At 44.9% G+C, this 24,141-nt stretch overlaps 1 protein-coding gene across 3 annotated transcripts; it reads right to left on the bottom strand.

The window, feature by feature from the left end:
- Nucleotides 1-1,440: 1,440 nt before the first annotated feature.
- LOC124010119 (angiomotin-like 2a) lies at nucleotides 1,441-10,744 on the bottom strand. Of its 3 annotated transcripts, none has more exons than XM_046322477.1 (10): nucleotides 10,491-10,744; nucleotides 8,983-9,742; nucleotides 7,647-7,815; nucleotides 5,692-5,836; nucleotides 5,436-5,525; nucleotides 4,229-4,700; nucleotides 3,957-4,058; nucleotides 3,626-3,786; nucleotides 3,209-3,343; nucleotides 1,443-2,829 (listed from the first exon to the last, which is right to left on the bottom strand). In XM_046322477.1, exons 2-10 carry the CDS (start codon nucleotides 9,720-9,722, stop codon nucleotides 2,735-2,737), a joined length of 2,109 nt encoding a protein of 702 aa, XP_046178433.1. In that variant the 5' UTR covers nucleotides 9,723-9,742; nucleotides 10,491-10,744; the 3' UTR covers nucleotides 1,443-2,734. The 3 variants fall into 3 exon arrangements, with proteins under 3 accessions (XP_046178434.1, XP_046178433.1, XP_046178432.1); XM_046322476.1 differs by having other exon boundaries at nucleotides 1,444-2,829; nucleotides 8,983-9,786; nucleotides 10,491-10,743; XM_046322478.1 differs by lacking the exon at nucleotides 10,491-10,744 and having other exon boundaries at nucleotides 1,441-2,829; nucleotides 8,983-9,736.
- Nucleotides 10,745-24,141: the final 13,397 nt, after the last annotated feature.

The raw sequence follows: 24,141 nt of genomic DNA, 5'->3' as shown, positions 1-24,141 counted from the left end.
TCTGTGCATTCAAATTTACATTGATAAAATGCAATTGTGTTCGCTGACCGTAGCTTGTGCCTGCCCATAGCATAACCCCAACACCTCCATGGGGCACTCTGTTCACAACATTGACATCAGCAAACCCGCTCGCCCACACAACGCCATACTGCCATCTGCCCGGTAAAGTTAAATCCGGGATTCATCCGTGAAGAGCACACTTCTTTAGAATGCCTGTGGCCATCGAAGGTGAGCATTTGCACACTGTCAGTTACACTGCCGAACTGCAGTCAGGTCAAGACCCTGGTGAGGACGAGCACGCAGATGAGCTTCCCTGAGACAGTTTCTGGTAGATTGTGCAGAAATTCTTTGGTTGTTCAAACCCACAGTTTCATCATCTGTCCGGGTGGCTGGTCCCAGACGATTATCCCACAGGGGAAGAAGCCTGATGTGGATGTCCTGGTTACATGTGGTCTGCGGTTGTGAGCCCGGTTGTTCATACTACCAAATTCTCTAAAACGACGCTGGAGGCGGTTTATGGTAGAGAAATTAACATTAAATTATCTGGCAACAGCTCCTTCAAAACTTCAGTCATCTGTGGCAACATGCACATTTTATTATCCGCCAGCACAAGGTGCACCTGTGTAATGATCATGCTGTTTTATCAGCTTCTTGATATGCCACATCTGTCAGGTGGATGGATTATCTTGGCAAAGGAGAAATGCTCACTAACAGGAATGTGAATACATTTTTGCACAACATTTGAGAGAAAAAAGCTTTTGGTGTGCATGGACAATTTCTGGGATCTTCTATTTCAGCTCATGAAACATGGGACCAACACTTTACATGTTGCTTTTATATTTTTGTTCAGTGTATATACATATCGAATTGCCTTGAGGGAAAGATGCACATGCCAAATATATATATCCATATACCTGTATATATAGCAAACCTAACTCAAAACTATATGGCACATACTGTAAATATACACACATGGGTGGTAAAGCATTCATTTACTATAGGTGTTGTCTGAACTTCAATGTGCGTGGCAACTTCAACCAGGATCAGTTACAATCTTTTGTTTGTTATTTATATTGTTCCATGTCCGTTTAAGAATGCTAACCATTTCAAATGTATTATTATTTTTTGACTTTTTTTAAAAGCCTGTCACATCTGTGAATGTGGAATGTGTTTTGTTGGTTGATTGAAAATCAAGAAAACTTAATAAAACTTTAAATTGAAAAAAGAATGCGAACCATGTCAAGCGTGCTCTTAAAAGGTGCAAAGGGATAACAACAGAGCTAGCCATTTGGGAAAATTGAGCCTGAAGAATGCTTCTCTGGCTTTCATTAACTAACGAGAGCCCTCAATCCCTCTATTCCTCCGGAAAGAAGGAAGGAACGTGTGAAGAGAAGATGAGAGGTAGATTGAGGGAAAGAGATCAAATAAATAGTAAAAAAAAATTGCCCAAAAGTTTTGCGTCGACGCCAAAATTCTTCTCAGAAATATGTTTTTTTCCAAGAAAAATATGTCAACAAAGTAACAGGAGTTATATATTAGAATATTTTATTGCTTTATGAAATGTTGTTTGAATTCAAATTCACAACCTTCATATTGTTAGGAGTTCACAGAAATGTATTTGCTGGAGGTCAACGCTTTGTCTGTTGTTGGACAGCTGGACATAACCATGATTGTCAGCACATAACTTACAACACACAAACCTCTTTGGCATCCTGTTCATAGCACTACATATCTAAAATAATTATACAAACATCTGTATAAAATATATTAACCTGTTAGTTCAGAAAAAGGCTCACGGTAAACTAAAACCAAATGGCGTAGTTTACAGCTTAAATCCCTATGATGAATCTGACCAGCGGATTCACCACATCAGAAAATACACACAAAGAAACATTTGGAAAATAACAATAAAATAACTTGGTGAAAAGCAAAAAATCATATTTAGAAATCTAAAGAAGAAAAAAAAAACAGACCATCACAAGTTATATTTCTAAACCCGTAGAACCGGCTACTGAGGCTTAGGGAATATGGCTGGTGAAAATATGAACGTTAAGAGTTGTTGGCATTTTTATTCAATTATGGAGATGAGGGAGTTTTGCTCAACTCTGAAGAATTCCATGGCACAGGAATGTGGCCAGATTCACTCGACATTTCTGCACAGGGAGGGAACAGGGGTTAAAAGTCCATAAAAAGATAACCGTGTCTGTAGAATTTATCTGGAAAAGCGTGAGGCTTTCAGTTAATGTTTGGAAACGAGAAAAAAAAAACTGATCCAATTCATTAAAAAGAGAATATGAAGTTCCCGAACTCCATGGATCATTGTACACGACAGAACATGAGAAAGGTGTTTTGTGAATATGTGAAAAGCAACAGATATAAATACATTGGCATATACACTGACACGACAGTAGTATGTTGCCCATTACCAAACAGCAATACTGTCCAAGTACCTAGAATGTTTCACATTTTGTCTCATAGACCCAGATGGCTAGCCTGCAGTCGCCTGGCTAAGAGAGAAAGAGATAGAGGAATAGCACCGTTCCCCTCTAAATGTGAAAGCACAAGTCCTTTTTCCCCCCATACGTTCCTCTCTCATTCTGCATCATTCTTGTCTTTTGTACATTTTTCATTCAGAACTCTGACCATTGACGTAGTCGGTACTCTGCGCAGCTTCCCGAGAGCTCACACCCCCTCGGAGTGAATCGCTTGTCGAAGATCAAAAGTCTTGACTTCCTCAAATGAAGATTTCCACTGCCTCTGCCTCCAAGTCATCCAGGCCTCTCAATGTGTTCAAGGAGGAGGACTTCAGTTGTTGAGCAGCAGCGTTGTCTGGAAAAACAGAGAGAGGTCAAATGATTAGAGGAATGTGTGGGAAGAGGGGAAATGGTGGAAAAATACCACTATACCACTATTACAGTACATCATCTTTAACCAAAGAAACATGCTGATTGTTCTACATTGGGATGAGCCATTCAGTTAAATCAGTGCAGTTAATAATCAGGGCTAAGTGTGACAACATAGCACATTCCGGCAGCCCACAGATGACCTCCGACCTACAAGGCCATCGCCGATTGGCTGGTTCTACGGGGGTATGGTTGGTAAATCAATGACTGCTCTGACAGAGTGTGATGCAATTACAAAGAATGGTTTGGGTGTTTGGGTAACTGTGTGTGCGTGTGTGTGTATGTGTGTGTGACAGACTACTCACCAATGCTGAGTTTAGAACCAGTGGTTGGCTCCTTGACCTTCGCTCCATCCTCTGATCCACAGCTCTGGCTGGGGTGAGCTGGGGAGGAGCGCCGGAGAGGAGAGACAGGAGTCTGGTCGTCTGACAGACTCTTACCTACAACACAGAGCATGTGAAATGTGAAATATCAACCACTGTCTGGCACACATTTAAATGATAAACATGTGCTCTAATTCTACCCTCAATCCACTTCAATGTCCATCAAAATGAAATTTGACAATAACTCCCTAGTTCATATTCCGATTAGATTGCATGTATGAAGCGAACAACAATGCCTCCTGAACAGAGCCCTGAGAGACCCCTCAAGTAATAGTTAAAAAGGTGTTAAAACGTTTTTTTTTTTTTTTTGTCTCTGACAATATCGTGACTCGTCCTTACCTTTGCTTACGCTGGCGCACTTGGCCGTGCTAATTGAAGAAGTGGACATGGCGGCGCGCAGACAAAACCCACTCTTCTCGACCTGGTCCTGGTGCAAACGCTGGTGGAGTACCTTAATGACAGCATCTTTCTCCAGGACATGGGCGTAGAGAGCACGGATCCTACGTGCAGGAGAGAAATGGCGTCAGAGTAGACAAATGGTGGCTCTCGGAGCATTGCTATCTGATACAACGAAGTAGATCAGAAGTATTAAATTAATACAAAGGGTCATGACGGCAATAACGCTGCAAATGGCGGATCATTTCTCGGGAAAAAAGTTCCATCTTCATACCGGTTTTCCATCTCCTGGTTTCGGTAGTCAGATACAGGCAGGTCCTCGTTGAAGCTGTTGTTTGAAGAGTGACAGGGGGAATGGTTGATGATGGTTGTGTCTCTGGAAGGGAGGAAATAGATTCCGTTAGGAACTGGATGCAGGTAAAAAAAAATGGGAAGTACAATAAACGCATTTAGCCCAGACGTTTTGAAAATGTTCTCTCTCGTATGTGCATACAGAACACAACCCTTGAACCATCGATCCCCTAACGTTAAACCTCTGACCCTCACCTTTGAGCGGCGGCAGTGGCAGCCACGTCCATGGCGAACTGCCTCATGGTGCTCTCCTCCAAGTACTTCTGCTCCCAGCGCATCATGTCCGCCTCCAGGGCGAGGATACGCTCCTCTCTTTCCCTCAGACGCTCGTGCAGCGAGCCCACCGTCACGCCCGGCGGGTGAGACTGCCTCTGCTGCGCCCTCAGGCTCTTCAGCTCTTGCTCCAGACGTGTCCTCAACCTCATCTCCAGGCCCTCGCGCTTCTCGCAGGTGGCCTGCAGCTGAGCCAGGGCGCTCTGCAGCCGCTCCACCTTCTCCACGTAGGCCCGCTTCCGCCGCAGTTCCTCTTCCAGCTGCCGGCCCCTGCACCGCTGGGCCTCGAGGGCCTCCTCGAGCTGCTCCGCCCTCAGGCCCTGCTCCTCTGCGAAGTTGCGGAGCCTCTGGAGTTCGCGCTCGGCACGCTCACGCTCAAACTGCTGCTCCTCGCCTGATGGGGGGGAAAGAAAGAGGAGAAGAGAAGGGGGGAAAGAAAAGTCAGACACGGTAAAGCCACAAAGCTACAAACGGTACAACATTCACACACAGGATAAATTGACAGGATACATCAGGATACAAGCTAGTCTTGGGTACTGGGACGGACACAAGGAATGAACCAGTCTAAGGCCACATTAAGCTATTTCGAAGGTGGAAATGAGAGCTTGGTCGAAGTCTTAAAGCCATCACACTACCATCGCTCTAACCCAGCTAATACGTCCCAGAATTCAGCCATCACGGCCAACGGTCTTCATTTGCTCAAGCATTTGTGGAATGTCGAGGGTTAGAAAGAGGAGGGGAAGCTCCTATCCCTTTGACCCACTTAACAAGGAACATTCCTCCAATCAAGGCCGTACACCTCCAACCCTCTCTCATCTGGCCCTGGGAAAGGCCCACTGCTTAAATAGACAACGTAAATCAAAACCAACGACCCCAGGAACCTGATGTTAGTTCAACAGTTCTCATTTATAGCTCCCCTTCCTTCCTCGTAGCTGGGTTGCGTTTACTAATTGAGGCGTTCTCACCAAATAAGCGGAGGTTATGCAATGGAAATTCATCCATACAGGATGTAGCTTGACTACAGAGTGGCCCTGTGCTATGCTCCAATCCTGTGAGGAATGTGCAACATGGCTGAAGTGGGTCTAAGACTTGGAGTGGTAGGAAAGGAGATGGGATGGGTGACACTTACCTTGCTCGAGCAGTTTGGTCATGATGTGCTGGTTGTGGTCGGCAGCTTCCACTTCTTTTGCGGCCTGTGTTCTGGCATTTTCCAGGCTTTCTGTAACGCAAATATTGAAAGTTAAGCATTATACACTAAACCTGATTTGGGGAATAGTTTTTCCGCAACCAGTTCCACTCTTTATAAACCAGTATAATCTTTAAAAAATGGCTCTGGACTAAAAATGCTAACCAACCTGAGATTTTCTGGTATTTGTGGTCCTTACCTCTAAGGTCCGTGTTGAAGTCCTGCAGCCTCCTGATCTCGGCCACCAGTCTGCTCCTCAGGGTCTGCTCCAGGCTCTCCCTCTTACTGCTGCCCTGCATCAGAGCCTCATAGGCCTCAGAGATCCTCTGGATCTCCTGCTCCAACTGAATGGACAGAGAGAAGCAAGGAGAGGAAAGAAAAACATTCTTGGTCAGCCATCTTGTTTGCTTGTTTAATATCTTTATGCGTGCTGGAGATGGGGGGGGGGTGTTGGTTCAGACCTAGCACATCTGTATGTGCAGTACAGCACATAAACATGTGGGCACGTATATAAACATACATATGGGCATATATCCATAAATATACCTGCACATTCCTTACATGTGGGCACATAGCCTCATACTGTGTTTATACGGTACATACACTACATGCCTATAATCCAGAGGAATTTGAGCTAACACCACTCCCCGTGAGTGGTTTATATCTGCATTCCTGGGAGCTAACAGCCATGGTTCTAGGTGTGGGTGGTTCACGATCACACGCACAGACATACAGACATACACAGAGAGAGAGAGAGAGCGAGAGAGAGCGAGAGAGAGCGAGAGAGAGCGAGAGAGAGCGAGAGAGAGAGAGAGAGAGGTATGGGCGGGTTGTCAATGCGGGGAAGGTGTGCACGCCTGTGCTGTGGAAACAGAAACAGGCAGAGAAGTGAAGAAGTAGAAACGCCCACCATTACAGCAGCCACTAAGGCATGTTTACTCAGGGCTGCGGCCCGACGGTCAGGGGAAATTTTCCAACCCAGTAATTATCATTCTTTAAGGCTGAGGGAGCACAAGAAGTGGGGTGACGTAACTCCACAGGAGAGCAGCAAAGTCTTGCTACAGTATGCATTTACCAGAAGATACAGGAAGATGGGTATAACCTATTTTAGTCCTCCATCTACCTCTATTGCATCTACCAAGATAAATATGTGAAGTCTGTCATCTAATGATGTTGCCACTATCTTGATTTATAAGAGGCAATAACATACTCAAGTAGTGATAGCTACATATCGCAATATTATTTTTGCGCTAGTTGGCTGTACCTGCACCAAAACTCCAGTATTTTCCCTTTATAGCTTGATCTTGATCTTTTTAAATCGGGAGCCAATTTGTTTCCAGCACTTTTATTCCCCCGACTCATCAAAACGTATTTTCTCGTGTTCTTTAGTCTCTTTGCAGCAGACGCATAGTTAGCAATACGTTTGGAACATCGAATCGCAATACATAATCGCATCTGCACCTAAGTATCACGGTAAAAATTGTGACGTCCCTGGCAATTCCCAGTTTCAACACACAGTAGCCCTGCCACCTGCCATGGCGAACAGAATATCTCTCTCTCTCTCTCTGGGCACTCTTGAGCATGTAATCTGTGCCAGGGCTTTTACGACCCTATCGACTGCTGTCTGACATGCCCTGGATAGGACCAACAACACAAAATCTATGGCTAAAGGGCTCACAACCCCTTGGCTGCAGCACAATGCAGGGAGTGTTGGACACAGTAGCAGACTCTGGCCTCTATATGTTCTCTATTTGCAGCCAATGGTAGCAGCAGTTGTAAAGATGGGACAGTGTGCCTGAGGTGGCTCTACACAAGCCATCTGCTACTTGGGTTTCCCTCCATTCCCTTCATTAAGCGACACATGTTGCAGACTACAATCTCTTTGCTATTCGGCGTGGGCATGCCTACTTCGGAAGTCCCACGTGTCGTGTGTCACTCAAAAGTTGTGCATTCCATCATGCATCGATTTCAATGGGAGATTTGCCCAAAGTTGAACATGATTTGTTTCTCCAATAGAATATCAGTCCTTCGTGCATATAGCAGTGCAAACGTATCCAATGGCATGTCGCCATTTTAGAGAGGGACTGAAAGGAGAATATTCCCACCGTATAGCTACAATATAATTATCTTCAATGGAAAATGTGTGATTCTCACCTTGTGGATGCGGCAGGCCTTCTCTCGGTGGCCCTCCAGCTCCTGCCTCAGCCTCTCGTTCTCCAGCATCAGCAGTTCCACCTGCTTGGGCTCCTCCACGACACCAGGGGGCCGACTGGTGAACATGCTGTAGCAGGTCTCCGTTTGCTGCTGAACTGGGGCCACATACCTGTGAAGAAGGACGTGTGTTGTTAAAATATGAGTGTGACTGGCCACTACCGTCTCCCCATGAGTGTGACTAGCTAGCAATAGTACCGTAGCTGATCTACGTATGTCGGGTGCATGTGGGTGGAGTGAGATTTTTTTGGGAGTCGCTGACACCTTTTGGTAACATATTCATGCCAGTCCCACTCCCATTCACAAGGGGGCGATTCAACGTTTTTTTGTTTTTGTCTTTTCATTTTGTGAAAGCAAGAAAGAGTCGCCATCCCTGGGCTAGTGGTAGATAGCTGGCAGCCTGGCTAACTGGCTTTAGCCTGGCTAAAAAAAAGCTAGCCTTTTCAGCTTCCCACATCTCTATGTAAATAAATATGCCCCGGCAAGTATTCTTATAAAACATTATCCCAGTTTGATATGCTGCTTTTGTATTCATTCCCATATCGGCTAAAAATAGAATGTCATGTTTTGGTCACAGAGAAAAAAAGCACATGGCTAGCCAGTTGGCTACCGCAGGTTCTACCCTTTGCAATAGCCTGTAATTCCTAGTTTTTGGGTGGATTCTTGTCATTTGATTTACTGTTTGAACAGTCGCTGAGATTATATTTGGTTATCAATGCATAATTGGCTACTTTGATGAATTGCCTATAGCCAATTAGGCATTGATATAGATAAAAGAACCAAGAGTCAACACTGCCCCCACTGCTGTGAGTTCTGCCCAGTGTATCATTTTCAGGTAGTAAAAAAAGTATGTTGAATGCCGGCGCGTATTACAAGAAGCCGCCCCTTTTTTGTGATGAAAAACGACATTGCGACATTCCAAAATTGGCATCCACAGATATCACCACTATCTTATATTATAATGAACACATCAACTCCACCCTAGGTGGGTTGACATAATAGTGTTTCAGAGAGGCGATCGGAATTCCAACCTACGCATGTAATGATTCACAATGCATGCTAGGGAGGTAAGGAAGGCACGACGCACAATGACAAGGCTTGGAATCCATTATGCGAGCGGCCACGGCCACAGAAATTAGCACACTATTTAATGTGTGATCGCTGTTGATTCATGGCAAAGACACTGGGAACACACCAACAGTGGGAACACCTTTACATGATCTCACTGTATGGCCAACACCCACACACACAGTTGTGCTTTGCCGTAATGCCTTAGTACCTGTGCTGCTCGGTCTGGATTGGCTGGGGAATGTCCCTGTACACACACTGGGGCTCTTGGGCGTGGATGGGCATATATCCTTGGGACATGATGGGAACAGATGAGTACTCTGGGTGTGGGCTGCATTTGTCCTGGAGGCCTTGTGGGGGGGCGCAGTAACCCAGCTCCGGGTAGCTATGCGAGGAGCTCCTGACCGCCTCAGACTTCGCCATGGCACAATTCCTCTCCAGAGACAGCTGCAGGAGATGCTCACTCAGCGATCGCATATGCCCTCGCTTCAACTCAATCAGCTCCTCATCCGCTGCACGGTAGTCCCGTTCGCGCAGCTGCTTGTGGGCGCCTGTGGCGGGTGCCCAATGCTGAGCCAGGTACTGAGAGTGGGCTTTGGCCTGCTCGTAGGTGGGCAGCTCCTCGCCGTGGAGCTGGTAAAGCTGGTAGCTACTCTCCGAGTGCTGGTAGTCTCCCTGGTGTTCCTGGCCCTGGGGCTCCTGGCGGGCTGACAGTTGGAGGAATGAGGAGTCTTCCTGGGTGAGGCTCTCCAGAGAGGAGCGAGGACTTCCACCAGGGCCCTCTCCTGCTCCACTCCCAGGCCCTCCACCAGGGGACCCTCCGCTGCCTCCGCGCAGGGCCTGCTGCTGGATGGCCAGGAGGGTACGTGCGTCTGTGGGGTTGCCGTAGCGTAGTTGTTCCTGGATGAGGCGGTGCAGGACCGTGCCAGACGGCTCTTCTGTGGATGACATGATGGTTCTGGTGTTTGAAGCTAGTGATCAAGTGGAGACAGAATTGTTATAGATGGCTGTGAACCTGGAACAGGATACAAATAAATGAATCAATAAACATACTTACAAGTAGTCCTACACCTAAAACAGTATAGTTGATCATTGCTAATGTACAACATTTATAAGATCATGCAAATGATTTGTGCTCCTCCAAAACCCTACTGTAGAATACTGTAAAGACCGCAAAAAAATAACATAATATTCATGATTTGTTGAATATCCCATACATTACTCAAGGCCTTTTGTCGTCCAGGTAGAGTGAAGCAAAAATCAAGTATGCTCTACTTTTGAGTGATGGCATTCCATGAATTTCCTAATGGAAATGAATTTCCCCTCTTAAATTGTATAAGTATGCCATCACTATTTCACTATCAGATATGATTTTTACTTAAACATGTTCCATTTTACATGAGTTAAATTGTCAACATTATGGATCAAATGTTTGTTGGTCGTGAAAAGTAACATTTATACAAGCCACATAGCGACAGAAGGGAAACGTGGTTGCTCCGTGGTACTACTGCAGTTAAAATGTGCGTCGAAATTCTATTCTCACCCAGGAGTCAAGCGCATAATTCTACAAACAGTTTTCAGAACCAACGATGGAAGAATTGAGTTGCATAATAAATTAGAAACCACAATACAATATGTTTTGTGTTAACGCGCGATAACCGACTGTTTACAATTCAAGCCTCGAATGTTACAAAGTAGCCGAAAACAAACAAATCTTACCAGTTCACGCTGTCATCCCAGCAAAACCGTTTTTTTTTAAACGTTCAACTTTAAAATAAGGTCAAAAGTAATGCACAATGTTTCGCTTAAACAGTTATCATCCTTCCACCGCGAGTTTGTGGTTTACTCTGGTCAGAACTTGCTCAACACTGAACCGGTTGTCGAGAGCTGAGCGATAATAAGTAACTGGGGACGGAGGGACTGAGGTCGGGAATGCCAGGAATGTGAGAGCGCGAGTTCCCTCGGGGATCAAAAGCGTAACCCACACGGTTCCAATATGAGAGAGGAGGCCAAACGGAATAGCTGCAATTCTCCTCACAACCATGAGGACAGCGATAGTGTTCCAGGTAATAAACTACAAATGGGAATTAATCACAGGGAAAGCAGCAGGCAGAAGTTACAACAGCATGCCAATAACATGTTATAAAGATGATAATAACCTGAATGTAGATAGTCCACGTTGACATTTTCCTTCCATCTCTGAGTGTCTGTCTGCTATTGGCAATTTGCAGATACTGATTGAGCGGATAGGAATAGCCTATAGACTAACTCTATAGATCTGTTTTGACATTTCATTCAAGGGCAACTGTGCATGTGACCTTGTCCTGTCTCTGTTTGCTCGGGGGGGGGATAATGATTGCACATAGATTATTATTTTTTGCCACTATCCAGTGTTTTCAGTCAATATGGCTCTAAGATTTAGCTAAAGAAAAAATGCCTATAGATTCAGGGCCACTAAAACTATAATTATCTAGTGATGAAAGTAGCCATTGACTCTTGTATGGGTGATGAGCGTCTCAACAGGACGGGACCGAGTATATAGATCGGCAGCTGTCCATTGGAATCTGTGGCTTTTCCCTGTGACCAAAGACATAGAAAGTCATTGAGCCCAAAGCACTACATGATGCAGAGTGGTAGAGAATGTCAAACAGAAGCACCTGATTGAACTATGGGTTCAAATCTCAAATATGTAGGAGCATAAGGGCTGTGGAATGAGACATGAGGTTAGCATGCTTCAGGAATTAACATAATTTGCCTCCATAGCCCAATGAACTAAGAACACAAATTTTAGTGGCAGTCTGTGAGGCCCCAAAGCTTCTAAACATTTCAAAACACACAATGAGGGCAAAAAAGGCACAATAAACCACCATCTTGATGGTTTTTCTCTGGAAGTTTACAGCACACATTCCACACATGTTTTGGGTGGTGGTAAGCACAGGAGGTTGGTTTCACGTTAATTGGGGAGGACAGGCTCGTGGTAATGGAATTGGTATCACATACATGGTATCACATACATTAAACATGGTTTGATGCCATTCCATTTGGTCCATTCCAGCCATTATTATGAGCCGTCCTCCCCTCAGCAGCCTCCACTGGTGGTAAGTATTCTTAAACATGTTTTTACACAGCCAAGTTGTCTGACTGAATGTCTAGGCGGCCATTTGCAAGGTATTAAAAGCGTGTTTGAGTTTCCCCTCAAATGGGGACAGTGGTGATAGTGGAAGCACCCTTTAAAAGCGTGGCTTTTCATTTAACACCACCCCACTACTTCCTCTTCCACCACCCCCCCCCACCCCACCTTCATCTCCACTGGTTAACTCGCAGCCTCTAGCCATTTGCCCCCATTGTGGCAGACTTCCTGTGAACTTCCAAAGGAATGCTGAGTGGAGTGGCCCTTTGAAATCATGGACATTGGAAGGAGCCATTCCTGGTGTTAGTGGACATTCAAAATCGCTGGCCATAAAAATTCCTGCTGTCTGCAGACTCAGGCGGGCTTCAGTTGACCAAAGGGTTATAGGTTATACTTTATACGATATGTGAGAACAGCACTGCAAGAAAGATGTCACGTGGTTCTATTTAGTCCTTTTTCCTTATTCCCTCATGGTTGATTTATTTTCAATTGATTTACTTAGAAGTGCTTCAATATTAATTTATTCCTATCAGGTGCTGTGTTTTGGTTTACTTCTTATTCACTTATTTGAGTGACTTCCTTGGAATTGGTTAACCCCTTTTGAGTGTTTGTCTTGGTGTGTGAATGAGGGCATTTGATTAACCCGAGCGCCCGGATAGGCATAGTTGGAACCGGACTGCCTCCCGGGTATGAGCCGTGTGCCCCGATCTGGCCGACGGCTAGGTTGGCTCAAAACAAATGTGATTTAGGTTAAGCACATGGAGTAATGAGTAGAATTCTGCGTTTTCACATGCAAAAGTGAATGCCGTAGTTTTTTATATATTTTTTAAATCAATCTCCCTTCCTAATTAAAACTAGTTTGAAAATTCAAACATCTTTTTGATGGAAAAGAGACGTGTGTTTCCGAACAATGCACCATGCTGCCTTGTTGACCACATGACCAAGCGGCACAGATGGCTGTTTACTTGAGCAGGGCGTGCCTCCCTCACTGGCTTCACCCAGAATCCCCCCAATGGGGGAATGGGTGAGTTAATTAGAGACCTGAGCTAGACCCCCCCCCCCCCAACCCTGAGAAGTGTCGGGGTTAATGAGCACAAAGGCAGCTCTCAGTCAAAGTTTGTCAGATGCCTAAGAGGATGGTATGGAAAGTGGTGGTGCAGAGCTGGCAGGAGCAGTGGGACAGAGACACTAAGGACAGGCGTCTATTCCAAGTATAGAGTAAGGGAGGGGGGGGGGGCGACAGGAAGAGACAGAAGAGAGGAGGCCATCTTTAAAAGGCTACGGGTGGGACACAGGCGGTTGAATACGACGTTAAATGTGATCAAACAGGATCAAAACAGCATCAAACAGGAAGGTGTGATTACTGCCAGGAAACCGAGACAGTGGCACAGGTATTGATACAGTGTGAGCAGTAGCAGAGGGAAAGAGAGGGACTGATAACCAGTATGAGGGAAAAGGGGATGCAGGAATTGAGTTTATAGAGCATACTGAGTAGAACATCATTAGATACAGTCTCAAATATGTAATATTTCTTAATAAAAACATGGCTGGCAGGTGGGATTTAGTTTGTGCCTGTCTCTGGCCCACACTCCAGTACAGTAGGTGGCGGCAATGCACCATAATGTTGGATGCCAACCGCCGAAAAAACCCCACAGAAGAAGTTTGTCAGATTCTAGCCAGCAATAGGAGAGGACAGGTGCCACAGGCCGTGCTCAGCCACACACCTACCACTACCGCCACCGCGTCTGGGGGAAAGGGGAACCAGATGAGTGTGACCCTAATCGGGACCTGCTGGGGATGAAGAGCCAAATGACGTGTGAGTGCGTACCAATGGTTTCCAGTATGATGACGTTACTGATGAAGCTTTCTCCACCCTCCCCAGAAGTGGCCTGCTACGACTATGGACTGTAACGTGTGTGTGGTGTGAGTGCCTGGGCCTGTGTGTTCTGTGTCGCTTTTATCCTGTAACCCCCTTTTAATACTGAGAAAATACAATTATTAAAGAACCATAAACTGATTGCTTGCCTCCTGCCTCTCTTTGTGATTTTGGGATTGAAAGAACGTTGTTTTTTTGACAAAGACACAATACTTTGCTGTTAAACCAAACCGTTTTTCTTTGTTGTTTTTATGTCACAATATGACATTATTCCATTTGTTTTTTTTGGTCAAAATGAACACAATATTACACTGAACAAAAGTTCCAATTCATAAAAGGAAATCAGTCAATTTAAATAGGCCCTAATCTACGGATTACACATGACCGGGAATTCAGTTATGCATCTGTTGGTCACAGATTCCTTAAAAAAAGGTAGGGGCGTAGATTGTCATGCTGAAACATGAGGTGATGGCGGCAGATACATGGCACAACAATGGGCCTCAGGATCTCATCTCTGTGCATTCAAATTGCCATCGATAAAATACAACTGTGTTTGTTGTCTGTAGCTTATGCCGGCCCATAACATGACCCTACCGCCACCATGGGGCACTCTGTTCACAACGTTGACATCAGCAAACCGCTCGCCCACACGACGCCATACATGCTGTCTGCCATCTGCACAGTTGAAACCGGGAGCACATTTGTCCAGTGTGCCAGTGGCCATCGAAGTCGAGCATTTTCCCACTGAAGTCAGCTACGATGCCGAACTGCAGTCAGGTCAAGACCCTGGTGAGGACGACGAGCATGCAGATGAGCTTCCCCTGAGACGGTTTCTGACAGTTTGTGCAGAAACGATTTGGTTGTGCCCCAACCCACTGTTCTATCAGCTATGCAGTGGCTGGTCTCAGACGTTCCTGCAGGTGAAGAAGCCAGATGTGGTGGTCCTGGTCTGGCATGGTTACGAGGCTGGTTGGACTTCCTGACAAATTGTCTAAAACAATGTTGGAGGCTGCTTATGGTAAAGAAATTAACATTCAATTCTCTGGCAACAGCTCTGGTGAACATTCCTGCAGTCAACATGCCAATTGTATGCTCCCTCAAAACTTGTGACATCTGTGGCATTGTGTTGTGAGACGAAACTGCACATTTTAGAGTTGCCTTTTATTATCCCCAGCACAAGGTGTGATGATCATGCTGTTTAATCAGCTTCTTGATATGCCACACCTGTCAGGTAGATGGAAAATCTTATCAAAGGAGAAATGTTCACTAACAGGGATGTAAACAAATTTGTGCTCAACATTTGAGAGAAATAAGCTTTTTGTGCATATGGAACATTTCTGGGATCTTTTATTTAAGCTCATGAAACATAGGACCAGCACTTTTCATGTTGCATTTATATTTTTGTTCAGTGTACATTATTCAAACTAGCAGTTGTAGGACGGAATACATCCTGAAGAGGGACTGTATTTTGGTCCGTGTTCAGCATGCTATGATAAATTACTTTCTAAAAAAAAGAGCAACACAAAATGCAATGGATTTTGATTTGACAAAAGACATTTTGGAAGGAAGGAGCTTTCACCGAACTGTGATAGGCCAAACAGGTTGGCATTACTTCACTGAATGACTTCCTCTAAAAGAGAGTAGGAAGAGAGGCCATCTCACTGATGACTGGGTTTGTGCCTCGAGGCTCGGAGTGGAGTGGACAATGGAATGGGATTGAAACTGGACCTGACAGAACCGGGTAGAGTAGAATTCTAAAGGGGTGAGATACAATGGGATAGGATAGTGTGGAAAATAATTGGACTGAATGGAATAAAGAGTATTACGATAAGGTGGGGTTGGATTTGGGTGGGATGGATTCCTTCTCTGGGCATTCACATTCAAACAGAGAGCAATAGATGTGATGGAATGTGTTGTGATGGCATTTTGTTCTGGTACGCCAATGACATTGTATTCATATTTCAATACAGAACTAAGAACAGATACAGCCCTTGGTTCACTCCAGACGTGACTGCCCTCGACCAGCACAAAAACATCCTGTGGCGGACTGCAATAGCATCGAACAGTCCCCGCGATATGCAACTGTTCAGGGAAGTCGGGAACCAATACACGCAGTCAGTCAGGAAAGCTAAGGCCAGCTTCTTCAGGCAGAAGTTTGCATGCAGTAGCTCCAACTCCAAAAAGTTCTGGGACACTGTGAAGTCCATGGAGAACAAGAACACCTCCTCCCAGCTGCCCACTGCACTGAGGCTAGGGAACACGGTCACCACCGACAAATCCATGATTATCGAAAACTTCAACAGGCATTTCTCAACGGCTGGCCATGCCTTCCGCCTGGCCACTCCTACCTCGGCCAACAGTTCCGCCCCCCGCAGCTCCTCACCCAAGCCTCTCCAGGTTCTCCTTTACCCAAATCCAGATAACAGATGTTCTGAAAGAGCTGCAAAACCTGGACCCGTATAAATCAGCTGGGCTTGACAATCCGGAACCTCTATTTCTGAAACTATCCGCCGCCATTGTCGCAACCCCTATTACCAGCCTGTTCAACCTCTCTTTCATATCGTCTGAGATCCCCAAGGATTGGAAAGCTGCTGCAGTCATCCCCCTCTTCAAAGGGGGAGACACCCTGGACCCAAACTGTTACAGACCTATATCCATTCTGCCCTGCCTATCTAAGGACTTCGAAAGCCAAGTCAACAAACAGGTCACTGACCATCTCGAATCCCACCGTACCTTCTCCGCTATGCAATCTGGTTTCCGAGCCGGTCACGGGTGCACCTCAGCCACACTCAAGGTACTAAACGACATCATAACCGCCATCGATAAAAGACAGTACTGTGCAGCCGTCTTCATCGACCTTGCCAAGGCTTTCGACTCTGTCAATCACCAGATTCTTATCGGCAGACTCAGTAGCCTCGGTTTTTCGGATGACTGCCTTGCCTGGTTCACCAATTACTTTGCAGACAGAGTTCAGTGTGTCAAATCGGAGGGCATGCTGTCCGGTCCTCTGGCAGTCTCTATGGGGATGCCACAGGGTTCAATTCTCGGGCCGACTCTTTTCTCTGTATATATCAATGATGTTGGTCTTGCTGCGGGCGATTCCCTGATCCACCTCTACGCAGACGACACCATTCTATATACTTTCGGCCCGTCATTGGACACTGTGCTATCTAACCTCCAAACAAGCTTCAATGCCATACAACACTCCTTCCGTGGCCTCCAACTGCTCTTAAACGCTAGTAAAACCAAATGCATGCTTTTCAACCGATCGCTGCCTGCACCCGCATGCCCGACTAGCATCACCACACTGGATGGTTCCGACCTTGAATATGTGGACACCTATAAGTACCTAGGTGCCTGGCTAGACTGCAAACTCTCCTTCCAGACCATATCAAAAATCTCCAATCGAAAATCAAATCAAGAGTCGGCTTTCTATTCCGCAACAAAGCCTCCTTCACTCAAGCTGCCAAGCTTACCCTAGTAAAAACTATCCTACCGATCCTTGACTTCGGCGATGTCATCTACAAAATCGCTTCCAACACTCTACTCAGCAAACTGGATGCAGTTTATCACAGTGCCATCCGTTTTGTCACTAAAGCACCTTATGCTACCCACAACTGCGACTTTTATGCTCTAGTCGGCTGGCCCTCGCTACATATTCGTCGCCAGACCCACTGGCTCCAGGTCATCTACAAGGCCATGCTAGATAAAGCTCCGCCTTATCTCAGTTCACTGGTCACGATGGCAACACCCATCCGTAGCACGCGCTCCAGCAGGTGTATCACACTGATCATCCCTAAAGCCAACACCTCATTCGGCCGCCTTTCGTTCCAGTACTCTGCTGCCTGTGACTGGAACGAATTGCAAAAATCACTGAAGTTGGAGACTTTTATCTCCCTCACCAACTTCAAACATCAGCTATCTGAGCAGCTAACCGATCGCTGCAGTTGTACATAATCTATTGGTAAATAGCCCACCCATTTTCACCTACCTCATCCCCATACTGTTTTTATTTATTTACTTTTCTGCTCTTTTGCACACCAATATCTCTACCTGTACATGACCATCTGATCATTTATCACTCCAGTGTTAATCTGCAAAATTGTAATTATTCGCCTACCTCATGCCTTTTGCACACATTGTATATAGACTCCCCCCTTTTTTTCTACTGTGTTATTGACTTGTTAATTGTTTACTCCATGTGTAACTCTGTGTTGTCTGTTCACAGTGCTATGCTTTATCTTGGCCAGGTCGCAGTTGCAAATGAGAACTTGTTCTCAACTGGCCTACCTGGTTAAATAAAGGTGAAATAAAAAAAATAAAAAAATACAGAATGACTGACTGACTGTTTATGTGCATTTGAATGATTCTGGGAAGTGGTCTCAGATAGGACTGGCTAGTGTTGTTGATTTGGTTCAAATTCCTCATCGTTAACTTCTGAGAAGAGCCATCATGAGGAAAGGCAGACATATTCCTGCTATTACTACAGCAAGTTATTGAGCAATCTCCTGCTTGCTCCATCCACTCCAGTGGAAGGTCAGAGAATTTCCAGCACATTTTCTGGCAGACACATATCAGACAATGACTCGTAGGACCGGAATCCCAGAAGTCTTTCGCTAGGCCACACTGCTGTTGCAGGATTGTGTAAATACAACACTATTCTTGGCTGGCCTACATCTTGGAAACAACTTGAAGGCTTAAAGCAAATCTCAAACCTGTTAAAAGAATTCAGGAACCTTTTGAAAGAATTTAACTAATGCGTGCTTGTGTATTGTTATTTGCTGCGTGTACTGTTTCTGAACACACGGTAAGCAGCATTCCCCCTATCGCCTGACTTTCTGTCTCAAACCGGACTGGTGACATTTTTTTTCCTGTGCCTTGATATCTGAGATATCTCTTCTCATGAACGCATTAGCTTACGCAGGATGAGGCTCAGTGCCGTTGGGAATGAATGCAGCGAAGGAAAACGAAAAAGTCCTAGGCCATTTCCCACTTTTCTATAGGAGCATTTGACTCTTCCTGCTTTGTACTTAAGCTCTTACGCCACCATTCCTCTCCTCCATATTGAAAATACAGAGAATGTCATGACATCGCCATGGGGACTTGATGGTTGTTCCCCTTTTGTCTGAGAACACTCTAAATAGTTGGCGTCTGCTCTCACACATATTAGTCACACGCCTCTGATCGCAAATAGTTGAGCGTCACCGTAATGATGTTCTCTGTTCCCCCTCTCTCTATCTATCGCTTTCACTCACAAACACATACATGTGGCCTGCCTTCACTGTTTTTAAGTAGCTCGGAAAACACCAAAGAACTTGACAAGTTTTTGAAAACTTGACAAGTTCCTAAGTTATTTTTTAAATTGTTTAAGTGTTGCTTAGTTCTAAAGAGGGGAGGAAACAAATCATTAAGACAGACATGACAACTCTGGTGAGAACGAATGCTGTTTGAATGCTCATGAACTTTTCAACCAGGGTTTTGCTTGTGGAGCAGGGAAGGGCAACTTTGATGAATCTGAACTCATCATGAGCGGCTGAAGTGGCTCACGGTTCTGTGTACCCACATCCAAATCCGGTCAGAGCCAGCCCTAGCCTTTTGGGGTCCCTAAGTGAACTCGCGAGCAAAACATTTCAGCGGCCCCCCCTCTTGACAGGGGAGAGAAAAACGTTTACTGCAATTCTACACATTTTGCCATATGGAGTGGATTGTTTGTTGTTGTTGCAGTTTTACGGCTAATGTCCTGCAATTCTACAAAACTTGCCATAGGGTGGAGATGTTTGGCGTTATTAATATAATATCAGAGTGAGGGTGACTAACGATATCAATGGGGGGCCCGGTCGGTAATTGCGCTACAAGTTTAGAAAGCTGGCGAGACTAGTTTACCTTTATACTGCTTTTTTTGTGCACATGAGGCTTGTTCTTTGCAGTCACTCATCCAAGTGAGAGACAAATGACACAGCAGTTCTGTGTCCAACGATGACATCTGTTCCTAAAACGGTCCTCCAACCAGCCAGGGGAGGGGGGAGGGGGTAGATCACAGGAATGCCAATCATTCAGCCACGCTCGGCATGTGTGCCCACCAGGACATATAGCTGTCTGCTGCCGCTGCTTCCTCTGGCATTGCTGACCCGGCACATTGCGGAAGAGCATGTTGGCCACCGGCAGCGTGGTGGAAAAAGAGAGAGAGCCCTTTACGACTGGAGCTGGGAGCCGCCGAGGGACTTTCCGTCGACATGCATGGCCTGGAGGGGAGTTTAGACGTGTTTGCGGATTCGTTGATCATTGCTATGCTCCGAATTTGATTGGACGACGGATATCAAATGAAGTGAATGTAGTTTTGCCCCTAAGAAACAGTGATGGTTGACACATTGACTTGGACTGATGTAGGGTGCAACCTCTAAGTCAGGCACACTGAGAGTTGGAGTCTCTATAAGTTGAAAGTGACTCATGACTCTCTCCATGTGTAACTCTGTGTTGTCTGTTCACACCGCTATGCTTTATCTTGACCAGGTCGCAGTTGCAAATGAGAACTTGTTCTCAACTAGCCTACCTGGTTAAATAAAGGTGAAAAAATATATATATATATTTAAAAAATGTGAACATGATTCAGCCATGAAGCATGTCAATGGAGGTACCTCGTAGCTCAACACGTCAGCTGGTCTCACATGAGGCACCGTGTATTGTTTGGTGCGCAAAAAGAGGGGCATTGTCTATTTCCGACAGAGACTATTTTCAAGACATTGGGGGGAAAAAACATCTATTTTGGGATGAATCAAAATCGAAAAATGATGTACGACGTGCAGTGCAACATAAACACATTCAAATAGTTCTGAAGATGAGGAGATGAACAGTGCTACTGTTCATTAACCACGGTGGACAGAGAGGGCCAGTTAAAGTTGAACTCGGGTTGAAGTTTGAACTCCATACTTCTGTTGTACACAGTTCGTTGTGTTAAAATAGAACAAGTGGGCTCCTGATGCAGCCTGTTACAAAACTTAAGTTCCTGTCAATCACATTTGATTATCACGATACCGTAGATCCCTTAGAAAGGAGTACCTTTATTCATTATAAAGGAATTAGATGCAGTTGTCCTAGTCCACTGAAAACACATGGATTCACTCTATTATTGAACAGCCAGTCAAGTTTTATCATACTAACTTGGGAACTCTAAGATCGCTCCAACTAGCTGCCACAATCTAATATACTATGTTATATTTCATCTAGGAATTCTGTGCAGCTACCTTCATAGAGCATCAATGTCTAGGGCCAGAAGTTTGGCCCTTAAATGGGGAGGAGTGTTTGCTGACCACCTGATCTGACCATGAAACGTGGGCCCTAGTTACAGTAAAATGTGGGCCCTAGTTACAGTAAAATGCAGGCCCGAGTTAGAGTAAAACCTCAAATTTGTTAATCTGGAGTTTAATCCCAGTCAAGTCCCATGGTCAGGAAAACTCCTGGCCCAGCTATGTCCTAGTCCAAATTCCCAGAGACGCACAACATCGGCAAGCCTCCACTTCCAACCTCATCTATAATTCTCACTCAGGACAAGGCAATGATCACAGGCAAGCACTGTTAGCACCACCACTCCACGTCTCTGGGGGAAGAATGCAAACACGGAGCGCTTCCAAGAATCCCAGGGCCATTCCGGAATGCCCAAATGGGATTCTACGGGTCGGTGTTTACCGTTCCAGGCCGACGTTATCCTACAATTTCCCTCCAACCATGTCATTATCTTGGCCTTGCTTGGGGGAGAGTTGGAGTACTTTAACATTTTCTCCTGTCTTATTGGATGTCGTGGACGTCTCCCCATCTCACCCTCTTACGCCGGAGAACACAGACTTAAACCACAGACAGCTATGTGTGTGTCTCACACCAAGTCTCTTTAAGATGCAGTAAACACTATTAGGAGGAGATGTCTAGACAAGCATCTGGGCTCTTCTGTTATGTTGCATAGTTACATGTCACACTAGAAGGCTATACTTGTCATGCCTGCTGTTGGGTGGTTTCGTCACATTAGTAGTATGCCACCTCTTGTCATTGCATTTTTTAAAGAATGTTTGAGGACATTGTCAACCCAACCAATGAGCATTAACTTAGTTTTACTCACAGTAGCGATATTGTTGGTTGTCTTACAAAGTACATCTTTACAGTCCTTCCTTATCTTTGCGTACTGTATCAAAATAATACAAACAAAACGCAGGACAGAGCTAGAAAGTTGGGAGGCTGCGTAGCCTAGTGGTTAGAGCATTGGACTAGTAACCAAAAGGTTGCAAGTTCAAATCCCCTAACTGACAAGGTACAAATTTGTCCTTCTACCCCTGAACAAAGCAGTTCCTAGGTTGTCATTGAAAATAAGAATTTTTTCTTTACTGACTTGCCTAGTTCAAATAAAAGTGGAAACATACTTTTTGCCTACCCTTATAATGGAGCAGCTAAAGCAAAAACAATTGTGCATTTTGTGATATAAGCAGTCAATTTGATTTATGGACCCTGAAAATATTTATATATGGCGCCACCCCAGATTTGACCCCTGGGGGGCTTGGCAGCCATTTAAAAAAAACTGCCCCTCCCTACCTTCAGGCTATGCTGAAACGTTTCAACTCAACCCGAGTACTCCGTTCTGCCATCTCTGGTCAGTATGAAGAAAGTATGAAAATGTATGCACTCACTGCTGTAAGTCAATCTGGATAAGAGCATCTGCTAAACGACTAAAATGTCAACTGTAAATGGTCTCTTGGCCCTCCAGCTCCAGCTCCTGCTCAACCCAATTAAAGCTCATTTCTATCCTGACACCCCAATGGTGGAACCTGCTTCACCCTGAGGCTAGGACAGCTGCCCTGCCCGTCTTCCGAAAACATCTGAAACCCTACCTCTTCACAGAGTATCTTAAATAATCCTCATTCAGTGTGAAAGTAATGTTGGCAGGCTGGTAGGGATAACGTTATCAGGCTAGTAAGGCTATTGTTAGCAGGCTAATTGGCTAGCAACCTTGCAAGTTATTTTGTAACAATACATTCGTAAAGTATTTGCTTGTAAAAGTGAACACTCAGTAGTCGTGAGTGCAAATGATTTTATTTGATTTGAAGTTATACATGGAGTTTACATTACAGGGAATAGGTTGGCTTGCCGGGTCCTCCATATTGAGTCACACCCCCTGGAAAAACATTTTCGGACATGACTTCGACATTCTTCACAATTCTGATCAGTTGTATGTCAAAAAAAATCTAAAAGTAGAAAAGTGAGGTGTAACTTTGCATTGGGACTTTTGATGCGCATGAAAATGTATACTAATGCAAATCCATATGTTGCATGTGGTTCCGTTTATGCTTACCTACCCTTTTAAGTTGCAGGCAGTGCTACCTCATCCCTAGAGCATTTTAACTCACGTCCGCTACACTCATTCGAGAAATGTTTACTTTCTTCTACAATTTGGCCTACATGACTGCTGTGTTTCACTCTGTAATATTATACTGTAATATACTTTGTGTTACTGTTAAACCTTTGACTTTCAGTAGATACAGGGCAAGGAGTATAGGCAAGAAATATGACTTTCAAAAAATAATTAAGTATAGGCAATTACTTGTTGTAGATTAAAGGTTTGTAAAATAGTGGTAAAGTCTGCAGCCTTTTAGTAGAAAGGCTACCATGGCCCCCAGGGGCCAAATTTGTAGTGGCTTCATATCTAAATATTTTCAGGGTACCTAAATCTACCTCAGTGCCAAATTTGGTGTGTTAATCTCAAAATATGCCTTCTAAACTTTCAGTGGCCATTTCATAAGATGACTGCCAAGGCCCCCAGGAGCCTACCACGCTCCCCAAGGGCCAAATCTGTGGTGGCTCCAAATCAAAATCTTTTTAAGCTACATGAATCTACCTCTGTGACAAATTTGGTGTGTTTACATCAAAATAGTCCTTCTGAATTGTAAAATAGTTTTACCGTATAGGTCCATTTTGGATATTGGCTACAACGTCCCCCAGGGGCTAAATCAGGGTTGGCTTCATATCTAAATCTTATCAGGGTCTATAAATTTAACTCTTTGCCAAGTGTGGTGCTTTTATCACTAAATGCACCATTGTTTCGATTGTGTGTATGCACGCGTGTGTGTGTTAGCGCTTGAGTGTGTGTGTGTGTTTGTGCGTGCCTGCGTGTATTTGTGCATGTATCCGCGTGTGTGTTCGTTCATGTGTGTGCACGTGCGCAAGTTCGTCGTGTGTGTGTGTGTGTGTTGGCAGGGAATTTGCCCCCGTGACTCTATGTTCTGTTCCACTTCAGTGAGATGTGAAAGAACAAAAAGGAACACAGTCTAGCTGGCTTGATTGACTTTTAAACACGGTTATATAATAGAGTAGTAGTAAATAGAGTA

Source organism: Oncorhynchus gorbuscha, linkage group LG22, assembly GCF_021184085.1.
Source record: "Oncorhynchus gorbuscha isolate QuinsamMale2020 ecotype Even-year linkage group LG22, OgorEven_v1.0, whole genome shotgun sequence".
Taxonomy (NCBI): Eukaryota; Metazoa; Chordata; class Actinopteri; order Salmoniformes; family Salmonidae; genus Oncorhynchus; species Oncorhynchus gorbuscha.
Note: the sequence above shows the minus strand (reverse complement) of the source record. Positions and strands in the feature narration are given on the sequence as shown.

Excerpts from the sequence above, each read along its gene's own strand:
- LOC124010119 (XM_046322477.1), bottom strand. The coding sequence starts at position 9,722 with ATGTCATCCACAGAAGAGCCGTCTGGCACGGTCCTGCACCGCCTCATC. Across the intron at positions 5,837-7,646 it reads AGGCCTGCCGCATCCACAAG|TTGGAGCAGGAGATCCAGAG; the intron begins GTGAGAATCACA and ends CTGTCCATTCAG. Across the intron at positions 3,344-3,625 it reads GTGCGCCAGCGTAAGCAAAG|GTAAGAGTCTGTCAGACGAC; the intron begins GTAAGGACGAGT and ends TCTGTGTTGTAG.